The 24,704-nt window shown below is 30.8% G+C and overlaps 2 protein-coding genes across 2 annotated transcripts; both read right to left on the minus strand.

Annotated features, from left to right (window-relative positions):
• Positions 1–8,291: 8,291 nt before the first annotated feature.
• Positions 8,292–9,731, minus strand: LOC124925003 (spermidine coumaroyl-CoA acyltransferase-like). Its single transcript, XM_047464981.1, has 2 exons — positions 9,090–9,731; positions 8,292–8,996 (listed from the first exon to the last, which is right to left on the minus strand). Exons 1-2 carry the CDS (start codon positions 9,729–9,731, stop codon positions 8,292–8,294), a joined length of 1,347 nt encoding a protein of 448 aa, XP_047320937.1.
• Positions 9,732–14,798: 5,067 nt separating this feature from the next.
• On the minus strand, positions 14,799–21,135 carry LOC124925004 (spermidine coumaroyl-CoA acyltransferase-like). Its single transcript, XM_047464982.1, has 2 exons — positions 20,094–21,135; positions 14,799–14,917 (listed from the first exon to the last, which is right to left on the minus strand). Exons 1-2 carry the CDS (start codon positions 21,133–21,135, stop codon positions 14,799–14,801), a joined length of 1,161 nt encoding a protein of 386 aa, XP_047320938.1.
• Between the last annotated feature and the right edge of the window lie 3,569 nt (positions 21,136–24,704).

Below are 24,704 nucleotides of genomic sequence, written 5' to 3' on the forward strand. Positions count from 1 at the left end.
AACTCGATCAGTTTAATTATACAAAGATTGTAGTGAAATTGATGAGTTGGCTATTGCTATGCTATATTGCCTTGCAATCTAGCTATTTATAATCCAACTAATGGTAGGTGAGATCTAATTTTTCTATTTATTGTAAAAATTATAACAATTTGTTGGGTCTCGGTTTTTATTAGATTGATTGAAAATGAGATATTTGATCAATTTATTTTAAATAAAAGCAACCTCCTATTTCTACAAATTTAACAAAAATAGCAATGAAGCTATCGTTAAAGGCTTTATTAGTGGTTAGGGAATTGAGATCAAGAGACTTCAAAACCATATATCGAACCTTGTGAGCAAAAGTGTTTATAATGGGAACAATTAGAACATCCTGTAACCAGACATTCACAATTGCATGATGGTCAATCTTTAGATCCCATAGCCAATTATCTTCACATAAATTTCACTATATACCAAGCAATTTTTACTAAAAAGGTAATAAACATAAAATCAATATATGCCAAAACTATCACACTAGTGCAAGCAACCATTCCTGTAGAAATTAGACCAAACTTTCAAATCAAAATCATAATTTTTAAAATTTTTTTTTTTAAAAAAAAGTGAAAATTTTAAAATTTTTAATACTTCTTCAAATTTATTAAATTTTTAGACTTACCTTCATTCTTGGCATTTGGACCACTCAACCGCAGTTCTAGTGACCTTTGAAAGTTAGTCTTTTAGAAATGGATACAAGTCTGAAAGCATAAAGAAATCATAAAAATACGTATCATATACAAACAAAAAATGTGCCAAAAACAAGCCACGAGAAAAGATAAAAATAGTCAAATAAATTGGTACAAGAACTTGGGTGCTGTCTCATGCATTTCTTTACAAATTTGGCTTGTTAAGAAATCCTTGGATTAAATTAACTCTTGATGAAAATTTTAACATATTAAATTAAGAAAACCAATAGTTATACAAATTCAGTAATAATGTTACAAGAAAGGTTATTGATCGTAAAACTTGTTTGAATGATTGTGATCGATATTGATGCAAATCATTTCTTTGAACTCTAATAAAAGTAAAACTGATTGAGCTATTTAAAAATGGATTGAGATATTAGGACAAATTTACCAACACTAACAAAATGGTATGTACATTTTAAACTAGAAGGCACCATATTTGTCCTAGTAAACATTTGTTTTTTTTAATATAGATAAGTCTCTGTTTTATGATTTTGGTTCGTATAGCTTTGTAAATTAAAAAAAAAAAATAGTTTTTTATTTCAAACTGCTTTCAGAGTGTGTAATTGTGTGTAAGACTAAAGTTTCATATTTCATAAGTTAAACAAGAGCTTATTTAAATAAAGCATTTTTGGAGAAACAAATTTTGGTAGAAGTGTATACCATTTTATATTCTTCTAGTAATTGTTATAATTTCCCAATTCACAAGTAAATAATTTTCCATTTTATATTCTTCTTGTAATTGTTATAATTTTCACTATTTATGCACTAGACTTCTTATGTAATACGAAAACAAATACAAGCAATAAAAATATTATTTTTCCTCTCTCAAAATTTTTACATGGTATCAAAGCCAAACTTTTGTTTTTGAGCTATAAATTTAATCTTCCGCTGCCTCCATCAATGGTTACCTTAGCCATTGATGGAAGACTCTAATCATTATTATTATCATATATTTTTTAATAATGCTCTATTAATTATTATTTTTTTCTTATTTTTTTCGAGAGAATATTTTAATCATCATCAAATTCCAGTGAACCTCTGGCAAATCAAAGCTTTTTCACTGCCATTCAGCGATACTCCGGCGTTTCAAGCCAACTCGCTTTCATCAACATTCAGCGACACTCCGACGATTCGAACGTCACTCGCTGTCATCAAATTCTAGTGAAACTTCGGCAATTCAAAGCCTTTTCACTGCCATTCAGCGACATTCTGGCGATTCGAACGTCACTCGCTGTCATCAACATCCAGTGAAACATCGGCAATTCAAAGCCTTTTCATTGTCATTTCATCTCATCGACAACACCCTCTTCAATCTCTGCCCAATGCTCTATTGCACCCCTCTACATTACATCCCGCAATCAGGTGGCTGACATACTTACCAAGGCGATTCGAGGAAGTATGTGAGAAGTTGAGCAGTTTCAATATCTACTACCTAACTTGTGGGGGAGTGTAGAATTATCTTGGAAGGAAACAATTTCAAGAATACAAATTCCAAGAATGGAATGTTATCAGTAGCAAATCAATTAAAATAATTGATTTGCTACTTAGTGAAGATTTGTCGCTGATTGTCAAATCAATTATAATTGATTTGATTTTTATTTTACTGATATTTTATTAATATGTAATTTTCACTATTTAAGCATTATATTTCTTATGTAATACGAAAATAAATACAAGAAATAAAAATATTATTTTTTTTCTCTCAAAATATATATATATATATTATATTATATTTATATTTATATGGAACCGACACAATGTTGACACACCCTTCTCTCCAACCAAACTTATATGCCTCAATTTAGGGTGTGCAAATGGGTAAACCCAAACTATATTACCCAATCCAAATTTAACCCAAACTAAATTTGGTCAACCCATTATCCAACCCATATTAATGAATAATATGGGCTGAGTATGGATTAGTTGGGTATGAGTTGAGTAACCCAAAAAAATTTTTAGTTTGTAACACTTTTATTACGTTTTTTACTCGTTTAATATTTAACATATTTTGATATGTTTAACAATTATTTGATTCATTTTACATAATTTAATACATTTGACTTATTCAACATATTTTTTAATCGTTTAACTAATATTTGATTCGTTTGACCTGTTTTGACTAGCTTAATTCGTTTTAGTTTGAACAAGTATGTAACTCATTTTAATCTATTTAATATATTTTTGGACATTTAACATGTTTTGGCACATTTAACACGTTTCTGACATATTTAACATATTTAACATGTTTTGGCACGTTTAACATATTTTGACACGTTTAACATGTTTTGGCACATTTAACACGTTTTTTACACATTTTTTTACGTTTAACACATTTTCACACGTTTAACATGTTTTTGACATATTTAAAACGTTTAACACATTTTCACACGTTTAACGTGTTTTTCATACATATAACACGATTTTGACATATTTAAAATATTTAACACATTTTCACACGTTTAACGTGATTTTCATACATATAACACTTTTTTGACATGTTTAACACATTTTAGAATGTTTAACATATTTTTTTTACATATTTAACACGTTTTTGAGACTTTTAATACGTTTGGACACATTTAACACGTTTTGGCACGTTTAACACATTTTGGCACATTTAATACGTTTTTGACATATTTAAAACGTTGAACACATTTTCACACGTTTAATGTGTTTTTCCTACATTTAACACGTTTTTGACATGTTTAACACGTTTTGGAACGTTTAACCTATTTAACACGTTTTTGGCACGTTTAACATGTTTTTGACAATTTAACACGTTTAACACATTTTTGGCACGTTTAACACATTTTGGCACATTTAACACGTTTTGACACGTTTGATACATTTTGGCATATCTAATATATTTTTTCATGCTTAACATGTTTTGGTCCATTTAACACATTTAATATTTTTGGTCCGTTTAATTTGTTTTATGCTCCGTCTAATATGTCTTTGACATTATTATACGTTTTTTTATCTGTTTAACATAACTTTTATTATTTTGAAATTATTTTGATATTTTAATTACTAAACTAGTTGAAGAAATAATATGTGGAATTAATATGGATTGTTTAAATAATATTTAGATCATTCATACTAAATAAAATTTGAATATAGTAAACTCTAATTTTTAGAAATAAATTAATTTATTAAAAAGTTTTAAAATAATAGTGATAAGTTAATTATATATGGCTAGAGTACTATAATTAATAAATATATTATTAATGAGTTTTAATATTTTTTCAATTATTTTTCATTTCACTGTAACTTGATCCATCATAGTAGAAGTCAAGAATATATATATTGGAGTTAAAAAATGTTAGTTTATATTAGATTAATAAGAGAGAATTAAAATAAATTTATTTAATTTGAATAATCAAATCCTAACCCAAATTAACTTACCTAAATTAATATTTTGGGTTATGGTTTGGGTCAACCCAAGATATGAATGCTCCCTACCTCCATCGATCAGATCCATTCCCTCGCCAATCTCAAATATCTCAAGCTGCTCACACTAATCGAGTTATCGTGAAATCCATTTTCATATAAATAAATTTTATGTAAAGAGGTGCAGTCGCCAAACTCGGGAGATATATGGCCGGAGAGAAGAGTCGTGTAGTCGCCATTGTGGATCGCATTTTCGCTAAGTCAACATTCGGTCGGTTAGGTTGGGGAGATAAAAAGGTGAAAAGATGGGAATGGGTTAGAGGGAGATACTCTATAGGTTAAAACTTTTGTTTATGTTTTGTTTGAATAGAATAATATGAAATTAAAAAAAATATATATTTGGGTATGACCGTGTCGGAGCCCAGCTGAATAGTTTTTAACACAAGACATTCTTTTCCGTTATTAAATATATAACGTGATTAAAAATATTTATTTATTCTATATATTTTATAATTGTTTTAAATTTATTTATTTAAAATAATATAAATTTTTAATATATTACTATATATATAATATTAAAAAATTTGTTTTTATAATTGTATGAAAGATTTTTTTTCAATTGGTATACTATGTCGGATTTAGAATTTGAGTTTGGTGTGGGTTTGAATTTTTTTTAAAATTTTTATAAATAAAATGCCTATTTTTGAAAATTTTAAAAAATAAATAATAAATTAAATATAAAAATTATAAAATTAGAGAATTATGTCCATTTTTTTTTTTAGATGTGCTGAACTTTTTTGAAATACAAGAATAGAAGTAAAAAAAATCTTCAGAATAAAATGAGCAGAGATTATATTGCTTACCTGGGCTGCCTAGTCACCCTCTCCAAGAAAATGTGATATACAATGTTGGATTTAGAATTTGAAGTTGGTGTGCTTCAAATTTTTTAGAAAATTTAGGAATAAAACGCCTATTTTGAAAACTAAAAAAATAAATAATTACACAAATAAAAAAAAATTAGAAAATTAGGGAATTATGTCGTATCCTTTTCGGAGTATACTGAAAATTTTAAAACTAGACCAAAAAAAAATAAAAGTAAAAAAAAATCTTCAGAATAGAATGAGGCAGAGATTATAATTAAACAGCACGGTTACCGACCACTAAATAATATATAATCTATTTATTCATAACTAATTTATTCAACTCTTTAATATTTTATATTACAAAGTTTTTCATTCTTTTTATTTTTTTAAAAATGTTTATTTGTCATTTTATTATAAATCCTAAATAAAAGAAAAAAAAGACAATTCTTTTGCTTTATTCTAACATCCTAAAATAATCAAATGTTCAAAAAAAAATCATATAAACAAGTCATAATGAATTCCAAACAATCAAACACTTATCTTTTATCTCACTTTGATTTTTTCGAAACTAATGATTTCTTTATAAAGGATTCTCCATTCTTGACATAGGCTTATTCTCGTTCACCCTCGAAAATTCCCCACCAAGTCTTCATAAGCGCTCCAAAATCAAACACGATATTGCTCCAAACATCGCTAACACTTCTACGGACTCTTCAAAATACCCAAATTCTTCTAAATACTAGCCTAAATACTCACGCGTTTCTTTCTGCCATAATGGTAGACTATTTGTTATGTAAAATATATATATATATATATATATATATATATATATATATATATTTTACAATATAGATAGGTTTCAAATACATATATAAATGATAAATAAAAACGAAAATGAAAAACATTAATAATATAACATATTATATAACTTGTCACCAATAATATTTTGATAATTAGAAACATTAACTTAAATGATTATTACAAAAATATCCCTTTTTTTTTTCATGATATATAAATGCAACAAGCTTCCTTTATATATTTTTTTTATCATAATTCATCTAACTACTTTTACGAGATTATTTTCAAACATCATAAAATAAAAATATGATTACATCCAAACAAATTATGAAATAGAAAACAAGATATATATATATATATATATATATATATATATATATATATATATATATATATATATATATATATATATATATATATATATATTATTATCTCATATTTAATCCTATATAAAGTCGTATTTTTTTATATTTTTTATATTACAAGTGCAACAAACTTTTTTCTTTTCTTTGATCATAATTCATTTAATTATTTTTAAATATTATTAAATAAACATCAAATAAAAGTATGAATTATATCTAAACTAATTATAAAATAGAAAATAAGAAATATTTGTATTTATATTATTCTCTCGTATTTTCTGTTATATATAAATATAAAGTCTTATATTTTTCCATTTTTTCTCATATAAGTAAACGATCTTTCTTTCTCTTTTATTTGATTATATATAATAAAAAATATTAAATTAAAAGAGAACTAACAATACACTAAACTAAATTGTTAATTTTAAAGGTAATTACAAATTATTTCCAACCATCAATTATCTCTATAGTAATTTTAAGTGTTAGGAATTAAGTAATTAAAATTTTTATTTATCTATCTGCATCATTAAAATTTTAAATTAATATAGAAGAATATCTCAAAACAATTCTCTTACATTAATTATTAATTAATTTATTCTTGTAAAAATATGTTATTTTAATATAATATAAATGAGAGTTGTAAAAATATTTATTTCATTCATAATTGACAAATACATATTTAATTCCTACTGGATGCACGTCAATGGATACTGCCTGTGAAACTTTAATATCCACGAATTTATAATCATTATTTTTCGGAAAAAAATAGTCGGTGATAACTTCACCATTACCGTCGCTATTCCAGAACCGTACATGAGATCTTCACCTCATACGACTCCTCGAGGGTCACAAAAATTTATGATTGAGTTACGAAAACTTCTAAATAGGTATCCTACATTTAAACAAAATTCTTTCTGGTTAAAGAATCTTTTTCTAGTTGTTCTGGAACAATTAGGAGGAGGCACTCCTTCTCCCGAAATTACGGAACTATTTTGCCGAGTTCCTTAGACCAAAACCAAAGCAAGCTACCAAATAAATGAAATCCAAAGATCTCGGGCAAATCCAAAGAGAGTTTTCTAAAAAATAAAATACAAGAAAGAAAAGTGTCATCAAACCTACTTAAACATAATTAATATTATATTTATTCAAATAAAATTTGATTTTATATTCAAATTATCACTCCAAATTACACAATATTATATTTATTCAAATAAAATTTGATTTTACATCAAATTATCACACCAAATTAAATATATATAATATTAAATAACATAATAATAGTACATAATTGGGAAGAATGTCAATTTTACGCACCAAGTTGTAGGAAGGTGTCAAATTTACTTATTAAGTATCAAAATTCTATTTATATGCATGAACTTGTCAAAAAGTGTCAAATATATTTAAAATAGCAGAAATGTTAAACGATGTTAAAATTTTTGCCACATTTAATATCCACATATTTTTTATTTTTTTAAATTGACATTATTTTAATTATTTTTCCATTATTTTTTCATTTAAACAAAACTTATTTTTACTTTCTCTCTCATCCCTCCACAACTCTCCATTTTTTTTCTAATTTTTCTCTCTTTGATTAACTCAAGTTCTTTTGGATTTTTACCTTCTTCTAACCTCTAAATACTCCCGAACTTTAAATAGTCATCATCGTTGATGGAAGTTTTTGTTGGCCGATTCCTAAATCATAGACGTTGTGGCCAAAATCTTCATTAGTCGAACCCTAAATCATTGTCGCCATTAACGGACAATGTCGAATCAAGGTAATAAAATTAATAATAAAATTACTCATAGATGAAGAAATGAAGAGAGAAATATTTAAAGAAAATGGTAAGTTGTGAGGGTAAAGAAAGAGAAAATAAATAAGAAAAAATTTTAATGTTTTGTTTGAATAAAAAATAATTAAAGTAATGTCAATTTAAAAAAATAAAAAAATATGTGGATATTACTTGTGACAAAAATTTTAACACCGTTTAACATTTCTGTTATTTTAAATATATTTGACACTTTTTGACAAGTTCATACATATAAATGGAATTTTGATACTTAATAAGTAAATTTGACACCTTCTTACAACTTGGTGTGTAAAATTGGCATTCTTCCCGTACATAATTGCATCATATCTTGCAGATTAACTTTGTTCATTTGTGAAGAGCATGTATTTCTTGCTTAAACTTGTCCATGGCAACCTTGGGAAGTCCAATGTAAACCTTAACTCCATCTTCAATGGAATTATCCAACCTAAGTGGAGGCAACAAAATACACACATCATTATTGTTTGTCATATTATGAGGAACTGGCACGATATTCACACACCCTCCCCATCCAAAATCCTCTTCCTCCCTAACACCGGCTCCTCGCCAATCTGTTACTAACATTCTTCCTCCTCTATTTTTCAATAATTGCCTTCTACTCTCCGATCGAGTCCTCTCCGACAAACTCAATGAACGTCGAATGAACTCGGGTTGAGAACAGATGTTCTTGGTCTCTTTAATCAGCTTAACCATGTTCGAGAGAGGACCCTCAACTAGGTCTCTCCCTATAACAACTATTGGCGATGACACTACGAAGGAGTTACCATAATAGCCCTTTGGTAGTTTGGGATGATCTAAGCGATCTCTGAACCCCATCATCATGATAAATACCGTTTTGTCATCGGGATTAAACTCCAACGCTTTGAATCTCGATCTCCAAATGTAAGAACTCAGTGCCTCGAATGTGGTTACGTTGTCTCCCATTTCCGTCGCTAATTCAAGCTTTAGCCTCTTTATTCCATCGCTAGATATATTGACGCATACATTTATCAACTCAGAGGAAAGTTGCTGGGAATTTGGCAAATTGATTGACTGAGAATTATTATTCTCCTTCTCCTTCTCCTTCTCCTTCTCCTTCTCCTTCTCCTTCTCCTTCTCCTTCTCCTCATCCGACATAATATTTACTATAAGCCTTTTCCTTTTCCAAACAGGAATCACCGACGGTTCAACCTTCCCGCCGGCCAATTCGGTCAATGCTTTAAACAACTGAGCAGCTCCAAACACGTCAACAACAGAGTGTAATATGCTCATCCCGACGATGAATCCGCCGCAGGGGAACACAGTTACTTGGAGACGGAGAGGGTGGTATGGTCCTTGATCCTTATTGATGGGCGGCTGGTTATAAAATATGAACTCTTTGGCTACCGACGAAATCTCTCCATCCATATAATTAAGAGATCTCAGATCGCAATTCAGCACGGCTGCCTCAAGGAACGGGACTCCAATATCTTCTTCCGTGTTGAACGTTATGCGAAGGCTTCGGTCAGGGTCGTACCTCATGATTTTTCCGGCGAGAGGGTAGTAAAACACGAGAGTTCTAGCCAGACCCTGTCTCAGAACAGAGACAGGGTCGGGGCAATTGCCATTGGGAGGGGCAATAGCGATCGGACGATAAACATAGAGGGTGTGCGTGAAATTCTCGAGGATGTAACGATTGTCAATCGTTGAGAGGGAAAGGTCGTCGTGACAAGGTATGGGTTCAGAGGGTTTCACCAAAAGAGGTTCCTTTCTCACAACGCAAAAAGAAGTTGGTTCATGACCGGCCATGATTGAAGATGGTGCTCAAACTCAGTTTAAACCAAGATTGTAGTGGAATTGAGTTGGCTATTGCTATATTGCCTTGCAATCTATTTATAATCCAACTAATGGTAGGTGAGATCTAATTTTTCTATTTAATTATAAAAATTATAACAATTTTTTTGTGGGGTGTTTAAACCATTCTCATTATAATTCATTTAAAATATATATATATATATATATATATATATATATTATATTTTTATTAAACTTTGATATTTATGTGATTTTAATTTTTGTCATTCATCCAAATTCTAGATGTTTCAATCTTTATTTTGAATATAAGATAATATATATATATATATATAAAATATATATTATAACTATATTGTTATATAACCTATCTAACCCTATAATATAACATTCAATATAATTTCTCTTTATTTTAATATGAAGAATAATTCTTCTTTCACATTACTTAGATTGATTGGAAATGAAATACTTGATTAATTTATTTTAAATAAAAACAACCTCCTATTTCTACAAGTTTAACAAAAATAGCAATCAAGCTATTGTTAAAGGCTTTATTAGTGGTTAGGGGATTGAGATCAAGAGACTTCAAAACCATATATTGAACCTTGTGATGTTGGTAGAACATTAATAAAGAAACCAAACTTAGACACATTTTCTTACATCGATTACAAAAGAAAAAAGATGTTATCCGATAATTTCAACATAAATTAAACAAGAATGCGAGTGTGCAACTATCATTTATAAAATAACTATGAGCAAGTGACATATTGGGACCGTTTTAGGTATTGTTAAGGGATCACAACAAATAAAAGTGAACTAACTAAAGATTTCACAAGCATAACTTTTTTGTAAACACATTTTGTTTATGTTTCTATATTTATATGTTTCCGTATACATAAACAAAAGTGTTTATAATGGGAACAATTAGAACATCCTGTAACCAGACAATCACGATTCCATGATGGTCAATCCTTAGATCCCACACCCAATTATCTTCACATAAATTTCACTATATATATACCAAACAATTTTTACTAAAAAGATAATAAACAGAAAATCACTCTGGCATGTAAGACCCACCAAGCTGCAGGCTCTAACTATCACACTAGTACTGCAAGCAACCAACCATGAGAAATAACAACCATTCCTATAGAAATTAGACCAAACTTTCAAATCAAAATCATAATTTATTGATTTTTTTTTTTAAAAAACGTGAAACATTTTAAATTTTTAATACTCCTTCAAATTTATTATATAATTTTAAAAACGTGAAATATTATAGATATATAATTTTGACTAATTGTATTAGACAAGATATTTAACTTTTAATAAAAAAAATATTTATAGTTGTCAAGATTTGAACACTAAATCTCAACTAGAATTTTTTTTTTATTAGTGAATCTTTAACCATTAATTAGCTATCCATAATATTTATAAAGTTTATTATTATTAAAAGTATATAATAATCGTATATATATATATATTATTATAATAGAAATATTCAAATAATTAATTATTTTATTTAAATTTATTAAAAATAATTTTAAAAGAAATATTTATAATATTTTTCAAAATATTAATTAAATGTGTGGAAGACCGGGGAAGGCTCATAAGTTGAAATGTGTTATAAAAATTGGGTATCATAGCACATGCAAACAATGAATGATGAATGGGTCTATGAGCGACTTAATGATCCCCTGACGTTCTACCCACCATTTTTTATTCATTTTTTTTTTCATTCTCTTTAATTAAATGAATAAAGTTTATTTCTCTTATAATATATTTATTTTATTTTTAATTTAATATTTTTTATTGTAATGTTTGGATAATATATTTTTATTTTATTTTAATAATTAAGTTAGTACGTTTAATTAAATAAAATATATATTATATTTATGAAATTAAATAATTTGTGAAGTTAGAGAAGAGTGGTAATTGAAAGTAAGAATAAAAAAGTGAATGATTTAGAAAAATGAAAAAGGATGGGTAAAAAAAACATAAATCTTTTCGTTTTAATATATTAGTTAATAAGTAAAGAGGTAAAACCTCAAATTCATATATTTTTGTTTATGTTTTATCTAAAAAAATATAATTAATTATTTTTAAAATTAATATTATATTATTTTAAATAATAAATAAAAATAAGGTAAAAATATTTAACTTAAAATTATCATGTGACCCTATAATTTGTGTAAAAGAGGAAAAAAAGTTGTATATATGTTTTATTATTATTAATATAATTTTATATAAATAATTAATTTAATAAAGATATTTAGTTATTAAATTAAATTATATAAAAAAATTAGAAAGAAAAAAAAAAGAATATAATAAAGATTGAAAAGAGTTGAGAATTAATAAAAAAATTTAAAAAAAAAGTAAGAAGAGAAAAAATGTTACCAGGTAAAAAAAATTGAGTTTAAAACTAAATGTATTTATTATAATTTTGTGTGTTAATTTATTAGTTAAAAAAATTAGTGTAGCATATTGTTAGTGCCAATAAATCTAGTTTATAAGTCAAATAAAATAACAAACAATAAAGTTAAAAAAATAATAAAATACAAGACAATACAGCATAAATCAAAGACATTTGGGGTTATATTTTCTTTTTAAGAAAAATAGAGAATATTTAATTTGATTGATATTTTAAATAATTTTATTATTGAAAAGATGTATAATTGTAATTTTATCATTTTCATCAGCATTTCTCACATCAAAACAAGGGATTTATTGATTTGATAAATTAAGAAATCATAATTGATAGGTTGCTATGGTAATATCAAAGAAATTAAAGTTCCCTCATCTTGATGATCAAATGTCTATCATTCTTCAATATTGTAAACATAAAAGATCTTTACATTTTAGAAATACAAATCCACATTATATCACTCCAACATGTAGAGATGCGGCCTCAGCTTCCAATGAACCCAGAAACCACTCTACTATTCTGTTTCCATAAAAGAGGGGGAAATAAGATTTTAACGTCGCAAAATTTTAGTAGCTCCTCAATAGTGTTGATAAAGGTAATTAGTGCCGGTGATATTGACCTTTACCGTCAGCTATAGCGATGCAAGTCGGAAATGTGTATTTTTGTATTAGTGGTGCTCTTTCCAACTGATTTTATTATTCGCGACGATTATTAGTGGGTAGTTTTAGTATTTAGCGGCCTTTTTACTATTAGGCAATTTATTTCAATAATAAATTTTAAACCCTAACAATATCACTTGTCTACACTTTTAGTTTTTGATATGGATGTGACTATGATTGTTTAAATAAGTGGTTGTTCTACATAAAGTGAGTTAAATACTTGAATTAGGTGGGATGGTGAGGTCAAATCGTGGACTCATACTCACAAAGAATTGAGATTCAAAGTGATATTTAGCTCTAATAATTTGTTGAATTTCATTATCCTCTTTATTGACTTTTTGTTGCATTTTAATGATGTTTTGATTCGATTTAATTTGTTAAACTTGGAACAAGTTTGGCTAAATTGTACTTATTTAAATGCATTTTAAAGAAAAATGTTTACTATTTTGAAAAAAAAAATAATAACATGTTTAAATTTTAAAATAACTATGAGACATAAAATAAACATTTAAAAGCTATTTTAATATATGCAAATTAAAAATAATAACTTATTATAAAACAATAATTTTTGTGTCATCATAATTAATGTTTAGCATGAGAAGTCAATAATAAATATAAAAAAAGTATAGAATTGAAAGAGAAAAAAGAATGAATGCCCATCAAAAGATATTATTTATAAAACAATAATTTTTGTTCATAATTAATGTTTCAAATGAGAAGTAAATAATAAATATAAAAAGTATAATTGAAAAAGAAAAAAGAATGAATACTCCTATCAAAATATATGAATTAAAGTTGTTGTTTAATTAGTTTTGTGTTGTATTTTAATTTATTTTTACTTTTTAAACTCTTGTAAATTTTATAATTTATGACTGTATATATCATAATTTATAATGATAATTTTGCATTAAGAGAAAAATATTGATTAGTGTTTGAAGATCGAATACAGTTAATAGAGACAGTTTCAATGTTTCGTCGCTAAATACCCCGTCACCAATAGACAATAATGAATACTGTCGCTAAAGCTATAATTTGAATTATCTTTAATTTTCTTTAGTTACTGTTTTAGAGTCAAATTACTAATTCTATTCAATCAATAATAGTAATTTATAATATTACTTTAGTTGTAGCTTTTTTAAACAAAATTTTATAGTATTATGCTATTATTATTAAATTAAAATAAGAATTAATGTTATTGTTTATAAACAAAAGTAATTATATTATATAGAACTGATAAATTTGTAGATAGAAAAAAAGTTTAATAAAAATATTAATTTTATAGAAAATTAACAATACATTAAACTAAATTTTTAATTTTAAAAGTAATTAAAAACGTATTTCCATGGTGAAGTTAGATATTATACAGTAATTTTAAGGGTTATGAATTAATTAATTAAATTTTTTTTATTTATCTGCATCATCCAAATTTAAATTTAAAATAAAAGAAAATCTCAAAACAAACCTTTTACATTATTAATTTATTAATTTTTGTAAAAATATTTTATTTTAATATAATATAAATAAGAGTTATTTAAGTCTCACAATAAAAACAATATCGAACTCGAAAGTAAAAAGTGACATCAAACATACCTAAATACAACAAATATTATATTTATTAAAATAAAAATTATCACACACCAAATTACACATGAGTTAAATAACATAATAGTAATTGCATCATACCTTGCAGATTAACTTTGTTCATTGGTGAAGAGCATGTATTTCTTGCTTAAACTTGTCCATGGCAACCTTGGGAAGTCCAATGAAAACCTTAACTCCATCTTTATTGGAATTATCCAACCTAAGTGGAGGCAACAAAACACACAAATTATTGTTTCCAATCATATTATATGGAACTGGCACGATATTCACACAACCTCCCCATCCAAAATCCTCTTCCTCCCGAATACCGGCACTTCGCCAATCTGTTGCAAACATTACTCCTCCTCTACTTTTCAATATTGTCCCTATATTCTCTGATCAAGTCCTCTCCGATGAACTCAATGAACGTCGAATGAACTCGGGCTGAGAACAGATGTTCTTGGTCTCTTTAATCAACTTAACCATTTTCGAGAGAGGCCCCTCAACTAGGTCTCTCCCTGTAACAAATATTGGCGATGATAATATGAAGGAGTTATGTTGGAGAAATCGAATAATAGCACCTGTTTAGTAATTCAGAAATAAACAAGCTACAACAAGGCCTAACAATTCTTTTTCCCTTTTGTGTAATCAAATAGGCAGCCAAAACAATTGAGCATCAAACAATCAAAAACAGAGAGTAGGACACCAAGATTTTACGTGGAAAACCCAAATTAGGTAAAAACCACGGGACACTTCGGACACTTAAATCATCCACTATATCAAATGGGTATACAATGTAGTTCAATACAAGCCTAGAGGTAATCTAACAAAAGTTATCAATTAACCTCATCCTAACTTGTCATTCACATACATTATCATCATCATTAAAGATGGCTAACCAAATGGAGAAGAGATAAAGGAAATCAGAAGAAGAACCTGCTGCTTTAATGGAGGAATTGATGCTTCAATGGAGGAAGAACTGCTGGAAGAGAGAGAGAGAAAACCAATCTAAAAACTGTTGTGTTTTTTTTCCTTAATTAAATATGCCCTAATGGGCTTTATTAATTTGTTAGGCCCAGCTGCCAAATGAGCTGACCCAACAAATCTCCCCCGTCAGCGCAACTTCGCGGGCTCCAATAAACCCGCTCTCTCCCGACAATCTTCAAACTTGTCCTTAGGCAAGGATTTCGTAAATATATCGGCACCATTCTCACTTGTATGAATCTTCTCCAAGTTCAGCTCTTTTGCCTCAAGCACATCACGTATCCAATGATATCTCACGTCGATGTGTTTGGATCTCAAATGAAAAGCTGAATTCTTTGAGAGATGAATGGCACTTTGACTGTCGCAAAACAAAGTAAACTTCTCTTGCTTTTGGCCCAACTCTTGTAGGAACTTCTTCATCCATAACACCTCTTTACATGCCTCAGTAGCTGCAATATACTCAGCTTCTGTAGTAGACAAAACAACACACTTTTGTAACCTTGACTGCCACGAAACAGCACCGCCTGTAAAGGTAACCAAAAAACCTGATACAGATTTTCTTGAATCAACATCACCCGCCATATCAGAATCTGTAAAGCCTTCCAAAATAAGAGTATCACTTCCGAAACATAAACGTGCTTTCGAAGAGCCTCGAAGATATCTGAGAATCCACTTAACAGCCAACCAATGTTCTTCTCCAGGGCTGGAGAGGTACCGACTAACAACACCAACTGCGTGTGCTATGTCCGGTCTTGTACATACCATGGCATACATAAGACTACCAACTGCAGAGGCATAAGGTACATTCTTCATTTCATCTTTCTCTTTCTCACTTGTAGGACATTGTTTAGAACTCAACTTGAAATGACCTGCAAGTGGAACTGAAACCGGTTTTGCATTTTTCATTGCAAACCTCTCAAGTACTTTCTCAATGTACTTCTCCTGTGATAGCCAAAGTGTTCTGTTCTTTCTGTCTCTTGTGATTTCCATGCCTAGGATATGCTTCACTGAACCCAAATCCTTCATCGCAAAAGACTTGTTCAACTCCCTTTTGAGCTTCTCAATTTTCGCAATATCTTGCCCAACAATCAGCATATCATCAACATAGAGCAGAAGAATAACATAATCATCAACACCGTATCTTTTGATGAAAACACAATGATCAGAAGTAGTCTTACTGTACCCATTTGCTTCCATGAAGGAGTCAAATTTCCTGTACCATTGTCTAGGGGCTTGTTTGAGCCCATACAAGCTTTTCCTCAACCTGCAGACAAAATCTTCTTTACCTTTAACTTTAAAACCCTCAGGTTGTTCCATATAGATCTCTTCCTCCAAGTCACCATGGAGAAATGCAGTCTTCACATCCAGTTGTTCAATTTCCAAATCTTGACTAGCAGCCAATGCTAACACAACTCTGATGGATGACCTCTTCACAACTGGTGAGAAGATCTCTTCAAAATCAATCCTCTTTTTCTGTCCAAAGCCCTTCATAACCAGTCTTGCTTTGTATCGAGGTTGTGAGCTATTCTCTTGGTGCTTCAACTTGAATACCCACTTGTTCTTCAAAGTCTTCTTTCCTTTTGGAAGTTTCACCAAGTCATAAGTTTCGTTCTCTTGCAAGGAATTTATCTCTTCTTGCATTGCCACCGACCACTTGTTCTTGTTTTCATGAGACAATGCTTCTTGATAGGTTTCTGGTTCTCCCCTGTCAGTCAACATCACATACTCATTGGGAGGATACCTACTAGAAGGTTGTCGCTGCCTACTAGATCTTCTAATATACTGATCATCAGGTGGCTCTAGAGAACTATCATCATCTTGTTCAGCTTCCTCTGTTGGCTCAACATCAACTAAAGGAGTCTCATCAACCTCAACTTGGGCATTCTCCACATCATTGGGCTGTGATTGATGTGTACGAATCCTACCATTGTCAGACAATTCATTCTCTGTAGACTTCGGCTTTTCCTTTTTCTCAAAGTCTTCAATGGTCTGATCTTCAAAGAATACCACATCTCTACTTCTAATGAGTTTCTTGTTAACCGGATCCCAACATCGGTACCCAAATTCTCCGTGACCATACCCAATAAAGATACACTGTCTCGTCTTGCTATCAAGCTTAGCTCTCTCATCTCGAGGAACATGAACAAACACTTTACAACCAAAAACTCTCAAGTGATCATAAGAGACGTCTTTACCTCTCCAAACTCTTTCTGGAATGTCGCCATCTAAAGGAGTTGAGGGTGAAAGGTTTATCAGATCAACCGCTGTCTTCATTGCTTCTCCCCAAAAGGATTTTGGAAACTTAGCATGAGACAACATACACAAAATTCTCTCATTGATAGACCTGTTCATCCTCTCTGCAACTCTATTCTGTTGAGGTGTTTTTGGCACAGTCTTCATAAGCTTGATCCCATGAATTTTACAGTATTCCACAAATGGTCCTCTATATTTGCCACCATTGTCCGAACGAACATATTTCAACTTCTTCCCAGTTTCTCTCTCCACTTCAGATTGAAACAACTTGAAGTAATCCAATGCTTGATCCTTAGTCTTCAAGCAATATGCCCACACCTTCCTTGAGCAATCATCAATAAAAGTGATGTAATAATGAGCACCACCTAAAGTCAAGGAATCCATAAAACATATGTCTGTGTGAACCATATCTAGGATATTGGGCTTCCTAGATGGAGAGAAACTTTTGAAGGAAACTCTATGTTGCTTACCAACTAAGCAATCTGTGCATGTCTTCAAATCTGTGGACTTTAAGCCCTGGAGATCAATTGTCTTGGAGAGAACTTGCATGCCATTCTGACTTAAGTGACCAAGTCTCTTATGCCAAAGTTGTGCTGAACAATCATTAACTGCATTTGCTTCTTCCCCGTAAGACTTAGTCTCTGTCACATAAAGAGAACCGACCTTCTTTCCTTTAGCTATCACCAAAGATCCCTTAGTGAGTTTCCATTTTCCTTCACCAAAGTAACTATGATAACCCTCATCATCAAGAATACCAGTAGAGATCAAATTCATCAGAATATCAGGAACATGTCGAACATTCTTCAAAAGTAGCTTGCACGAAGTGTTAGTATCCAAACAGACATCTCCTTTTCCAACAATCTTACACGTAACATGGTTTCCCAACATCACTGAACCAAACTGTCCACTAGTGTAAGAAGAAAATATATCACAACGATTGGTGACATGATAAGAAGCACCTGAGTCTACCACCCATTGTGTATCTTGAGAAACAAGGTTGATACTATCATTGTTGTAAACAATATCGATGTCGTTACCACCCACATCTGCAACCTTACTACTTCCATCTTGCTTATTATCCTTTTGTTCCCGCTTCAAAGATCTGCACTGATACTTCTTGTGTCCTGGCTTGCCACAATGATAACATGTAATCTCTTTTCTCGAGCTGGATGTTCCCCGTGACCTGTCTGAATTGCAACTGCGATTCTTTGGAGTTTTACTTTTACTTCTACCCCTTTTCTCAGTCACGAACACCTGACTTAGAGTCGAGAAGCCCTGTTCTTTTCTTCTAGCCTCTTCATTCAGCACGCTCTCTTTCATCATTTTCAAAGTGAGCTTACCTTGTGGAACAGAATTGGTAATTGAAACCACAAGTGTTTCCCAACTATCAGGCAGAGAATTAATCAAACACATAGCATGAAGCTCATCATCAAATTTCATTTCTATCGCAGCCAACTCATTTAGAATCCCCTGAAAAGCATTTAGATGCTCAGACATAGAAGACTCATCTTGATATTTCAACGAGCAAAGCTTCCTAAATAGAAATGCTCTGTTTTGAGTGTTGTTCTTCTCATACAGTTCACTCAAAATAGTCCACACCTTATAAGCATTAACTTCAGTAGCCACATGCTGATACACACTGTTGTCAACCCATTGCCTGATTTTACCAACTGCCTTTCTGTTCAGCTTCTTCCAATCTCCATCTGTCATAGCCTCTGGTTTGCCTTTATCACCCAAAATAGTGTCTTCATAATCATAATTACACAATAAGTCCTCCATCCGTGACTTCCAGATTGTGTAATTGGTAGCTGTGAGTTTGATCATCGTTCCATTACTGCTCAACGATTCTTCCATTTGAATTATACAAGAATCACCACCAAACGAACTCAGCTCTGATACCACTTGTTGGAGAAATCGAATAATAGCACCTGTTTAGCAATTCAGAAATAAACAAGCTACAACAAGGCCTAACAATTCTTTTTCCCTTTTGTGTAATCAAATAGGCAGCCAAAACAATTGAGCATCAAACAATCAAAAACAGAGAGCAGGACACCAAAATTTTACGTGGAAAACCCAAATTAGGTAAAAACCACGGGACACTTCGGACACTTAAATCATCCACTATATCAAATGGGTATACAATGTAGTTCAATACAAGCCTAGAGGTAATCTAACAAAAGTTATCAATTAACCTCATCCTAACTTGTCATTCACATACATTATCATCATCATTAAAGATGGCTAACCAAATGGAAAAGAGATAAAGGAAATCAAAAAAAGAACCTGCTGCTTTAATGGAGGAATTGCTGCTTCAATGGAGGAAGAACTGCTGGAAGAGAGAGAGAGAAAAACCAATCTAAAAACAGTTGTGTTTTTTTTTCCTTAATTAAATATGCCCTAATGGGCTTTATTAATTTGTTAGGCCCAGCTGCCAAATGAGCTGACCCAACAAGTTACCATAATATCCCTTTGGTAGTTTTGGATGATCTAAGCGATCTCTCAACCCCACCATCATGACAAATACCGTTTTGTCATCTGGGTTAAACTCCAAAGCTTTGAATCTCGATCTCCAAATGTAAGAGCTTAGTGCCTCGAATGTGGTGACGTCGTCTCCTATTTCTGTCGCTAATTCAAGCTTTAGCCTCTTTATTCCGTCGCTAGATATATTGACGCATTCATTTATCAACTCAGAGGAAAGATGCTGGGATTCTGGCAAATTGTTTGGCTGAGAATTATTATTATTATTATTATTATTACCCATCTCCTTCTCCTCATCTGGCATAATACTTACTATCAGCATTTCCCTTTCCCAAGCAGGAATCACCGACGGTTCAACCTTCCCGCCGGCCATTTCGGCCAACGCTTTAAAAAACTGAGCAGCTCCAAACACGTCAACAATAGAGTGCAATATGCTCATCCCGACGATGAATCCGCCGCAGGGGAACACAGTTACTTGGAGACGGAGAGGGTGGTATGGTTCTTGATCCTTATTGATGGGCGGCTGGTTATAAAATATGAAATCTTTGAATACCGACGTAATCTCTCCATCCATATAATTAAGAGATTTCAGATCGCAATCCAGTACGGCTGCCTCAAGGAACGGGACTCCAATATCTTCTTCATCCGAGTTGAACGTTATGCGAAGGCTTCGGTCAGGGTCGTACCTCATGATTTTTCCGGCGAGAGGGTAGTAAAACACGAGAGTTCTAGCCAGACCCTGTTTCAGAACAGAAACAGGATCGGGGCAATTACTATTGGGAGGGGCCACAGCGATCGGACGATAAACATAGAGGGTGTGCGTGAAATTCTCGAGGGCGGTATAATTGTCAATCGTTGAGAGAAAAATGTCGTGACGAGGTATGGGTGCAGAGGGTTTCACCAAAAGAGGTTCCTTTCTCATCACGCAGAAAGAAGTTGAAATGGGTTCAGAGGGTTTCACCAAAAGAGGTTCCTTCCTCACCTCGCAAAAAGAAGTTGGTTCATGAGTAGTACTGGCCATGGATGAAGATCGTGCTGAAACTCGATCAGTTTAATTATACAAAGATTGTAGTGGAATTGATGAGTTGGCGGCTATTGCTATATTGCCTTGGAATCTAGCTATTTATAATCCAACTAATGGTAGGTGAGATCTAATTTTTCTATTTATTGTAAAAATTAAAACAATTTGTTGGGTCTCGGTTTTTGTTCTAACTTTTTTGTTTGTTAAAACTTATTCAAATGTTTATTTAGACACAACAAATAAAAGTGAGCTAACAATCACACTAGTACAAACCAACCATTGAGAAATAGCAACCATTCCTATAGAAATTAGACCAAACATTCAAATCAAAGTCATAATTTATTAAAAAATATTAAGAAAAACATTTTAAATTTTTAATACTTCAAATTTATTAAATTTTTAGACTTACCTTCATTCTTGGCATTTGGACCCAATCAACCGCAGTCCTAGTGACCTTTGAAAGTTTTAGAGTCTCTTAGCAATGGATAAAAGTTTAAACATAAAGAAATCATAAAAATACATATCTTATAAAAAAAAATGTGCCAAAAAACAAGCCACGAGAAAAGATAAAAATAATCAAATAAATTGGTACAAGAACTTGGGTGTTGTCTCGTGCATTTCTTTACTCGTGCATTTCTTTACAAATTTGGCTTGTTAAGAAATCATTGGATTAAATTAACTCTAGATGAAAATTTGACGTTTCTTCAATATTATTTTAAGTCGTACATTTTTATTATTATTTTTCTTAGAACACTGTGTTCCGTTTCTCTTATGAAGTGCGACTAATTCCCGCGTGTTAAACATATAATTCACAAACACACTTAACCATTTAACCAGATGCAGAACTTACCGCTTCTCCTATAGGTCATACATTTACGACCTATAGTATTATAGTATTTCATTTGTGACTTGAACGTTAAACCCTATACCCATGACACCGTAGATCTCCGCCTTTGTCTCCTCGCTAACTACGCCTTAGAATGCTAATTTTTTCTCCTCGTTAATAGTTAAACCTATAACATCAGAAAAGAAATCATGTAAACCCTTTACGGTTTCAATGAAATCGACGTCTGCATGTACTAGAATGAACATGTCATCGACAAAGTATAAGTGGGTAATCTTTTCATCCTCATAGAAGGTGTGGTAGTTATATGGTCGATTCTTTCGGAATGTCTTAAAGACGCTCTCAAAGATCTCTAGAATAACGACGGAAAAATATGAAGAGAGGGGGGCCCTGCCTCACTCCTCTTTCTCCCGTGAAGTTACCTCCATGAATCTCGTTGACGCTAACTAAAAAATAAGAGGTAGAAATGCATTGCAAGATCCAATCTATATAAATCATCGGAAAACCAAATACTATAAAATCATGGATGGTTTCCCATCTCTGATATCAATTTCGAAAGTTACCCTCGGGGATACATTTCTTCTCCCGTAACCTTTAAGAAGGTCTGCATAAGTAAAATATTGTGAGAAATAGTTTGACCGGGGATGAATGCATACTGACTTAGACTAACTATCTTAGCAATGACATTCTTAAAGCGTTTTGAAAAAAAATTAAAATTATTTTGTAAATGACATTAAAACAAGATATCAGCCTAAAGTCTTGAACCTTTTCGGGATCTGAGGTGTTAAGAATCAAGGTAAGAACTATGGTATTCCATTGCTTCAACATCTTTCTATTCCGGAAAAATTCCAATACCTCCTTAGTGACGTCGTGACTCACAACATGCCGATATTCCTTGAAGAACTGAGCATTAAAACCATCCGGGCAAGGACTCTTATTTCCATCAATACTAAGCAACTGTCTTGACGTCTTCTATCGTGACCACTTTGATCAAATTCTGACTGTCTTTCGATGAAATATTTTTGTCAATAATCTGATAAAACGTATTCAAATGGTAGGGTTGTTGTTTTATGGTACTCATAAGTGAAGGAATTGTGTCCTTTAATTTAATGTGCAATGACTAAACTTGAATAGGACAAATTAACAGATATAATTTAATCCGATTATTTTAGGAGTCGTAGTGCTTTGCTAGAAGCCAACTACGATTAATGGGGTTAAACCTATAACTATTATAATCGGGTCCTATGAGGTCACACACTTAGAGTTGACCGACTAGATAAACGAGAAAGATGGTTAATTATTAATACATATTAGATATTATTAATAATAAGAAATATTATTTATTTGTGAAATAAAATAATATATAATTAATGGTTAATTATGGAGTTAAGATTGTGAAATAAAATAATATATAATTAATACATATTAGATATTATTAATAATAAGAAATATTATTTATTTGTGAAATAAAATAATATATAATTAATGGTTAATTATGGAATTTTATTTAATACAAAAGGATTCACTTATTTGCAAAAAAAATGGCAGCAAATAGAGAGAGAATTGTTCCTCTTTTAAAACGGCTTTTGCTATATTACGGTGAGAACTCCAAGAGGAAGAAATCATCTTTTAATCTAGCAATTGGATTGCTTCCCCTTTGTCTTTTTCGTCATAACAGTCGAAAGTAAAGAGATCTAGTCGGGCTCGTGTGGACCAAGTAGAGGAGCAACACATGGGGCTCTCGACTATTCATTACTACCAGATCTGATCCGGTTCGCGCATCAAAGATATATTTCTATAAACTATATATCATGATTCTATCAATTATGCATGATCATATGATTAGATGTTTAGATTAAATCTATAAATTATTACGCTGCGAACATCTAATTAACCAACAGTGGTATCAAAGCGCAATGTTGCATATATTGAAAGGATCAATAAATTAACTGTTAATTTTGATGCGGATCTATATCGATGATATAATTTTACATAGATTAAGATGTAAAACTATCTTTAAGAAAATAAAAGAAATATTTATTTTAATTGGATTATATAAATATTTGGATCAAATAAATATAATATATTTGTTTTCTAAAAGTTAGGAAATCCCACTTATTAAAGATTAATATTTTTCTAGTATGGCCCAGAAATGCGATCTGAGCATCGTTATGTTTTCTTATAACACGATCTACGTATCGTTATGTATTTTGTAATTTATTTTGATAATTAGATTATTATAAATAATTATGTAATACAAATAAGAACCATGAAGTTCAAGGATGGAGATCCATGAAGGGTGCAAGCATGGAGACCAAAGAAGTTTAGTTCTTTATATATATTTTTTTTGCATCTTAGGGCCATACTAGGATCACAATTTTCATTGCATTATTTTTTATTTATAATAATTTTCACTAATAAATAAAAGACAATCAAAACTTAAGTTCCTAAAGAAAATTGGGGCAATGCCTTTCCATGTCATGACCCATGAAGTTTATGGTTTTGGTTGGATAGGTTTCGCAAAAGCGAGGGTGTCTTTCCTCAACCTTAGGCTCCTGAGGATGAATCTATACGGGGATTCATAAACCTTGATACGGTTGTACCCAACAAGAGACCAAAAGGCAAAGTTTTGGATCTTGAGGCATGAGGATGAATCCTACATTGGATGTGGATCATCAACCAAGAATTATAAGAAGTTATAATTAGTAATTGTTACTTACCTTGA

The sequence above is a fragment of the Impatiens glandulifera genome, chromosome 2 (genome assembly GCF_907164915.1).
Source record: "Impatiens glandulifera chromosome 2, dImpGla2.1, whole genome shotgun sequence".
NCBI classification, from domain to species: domain Eukaryota; kingdom Viridiplantae; phylum Streptophyta; class Magnoliopsida; order Ericales; family Balsaminaceae; genus Impatiens; species Impatiens glandulifera.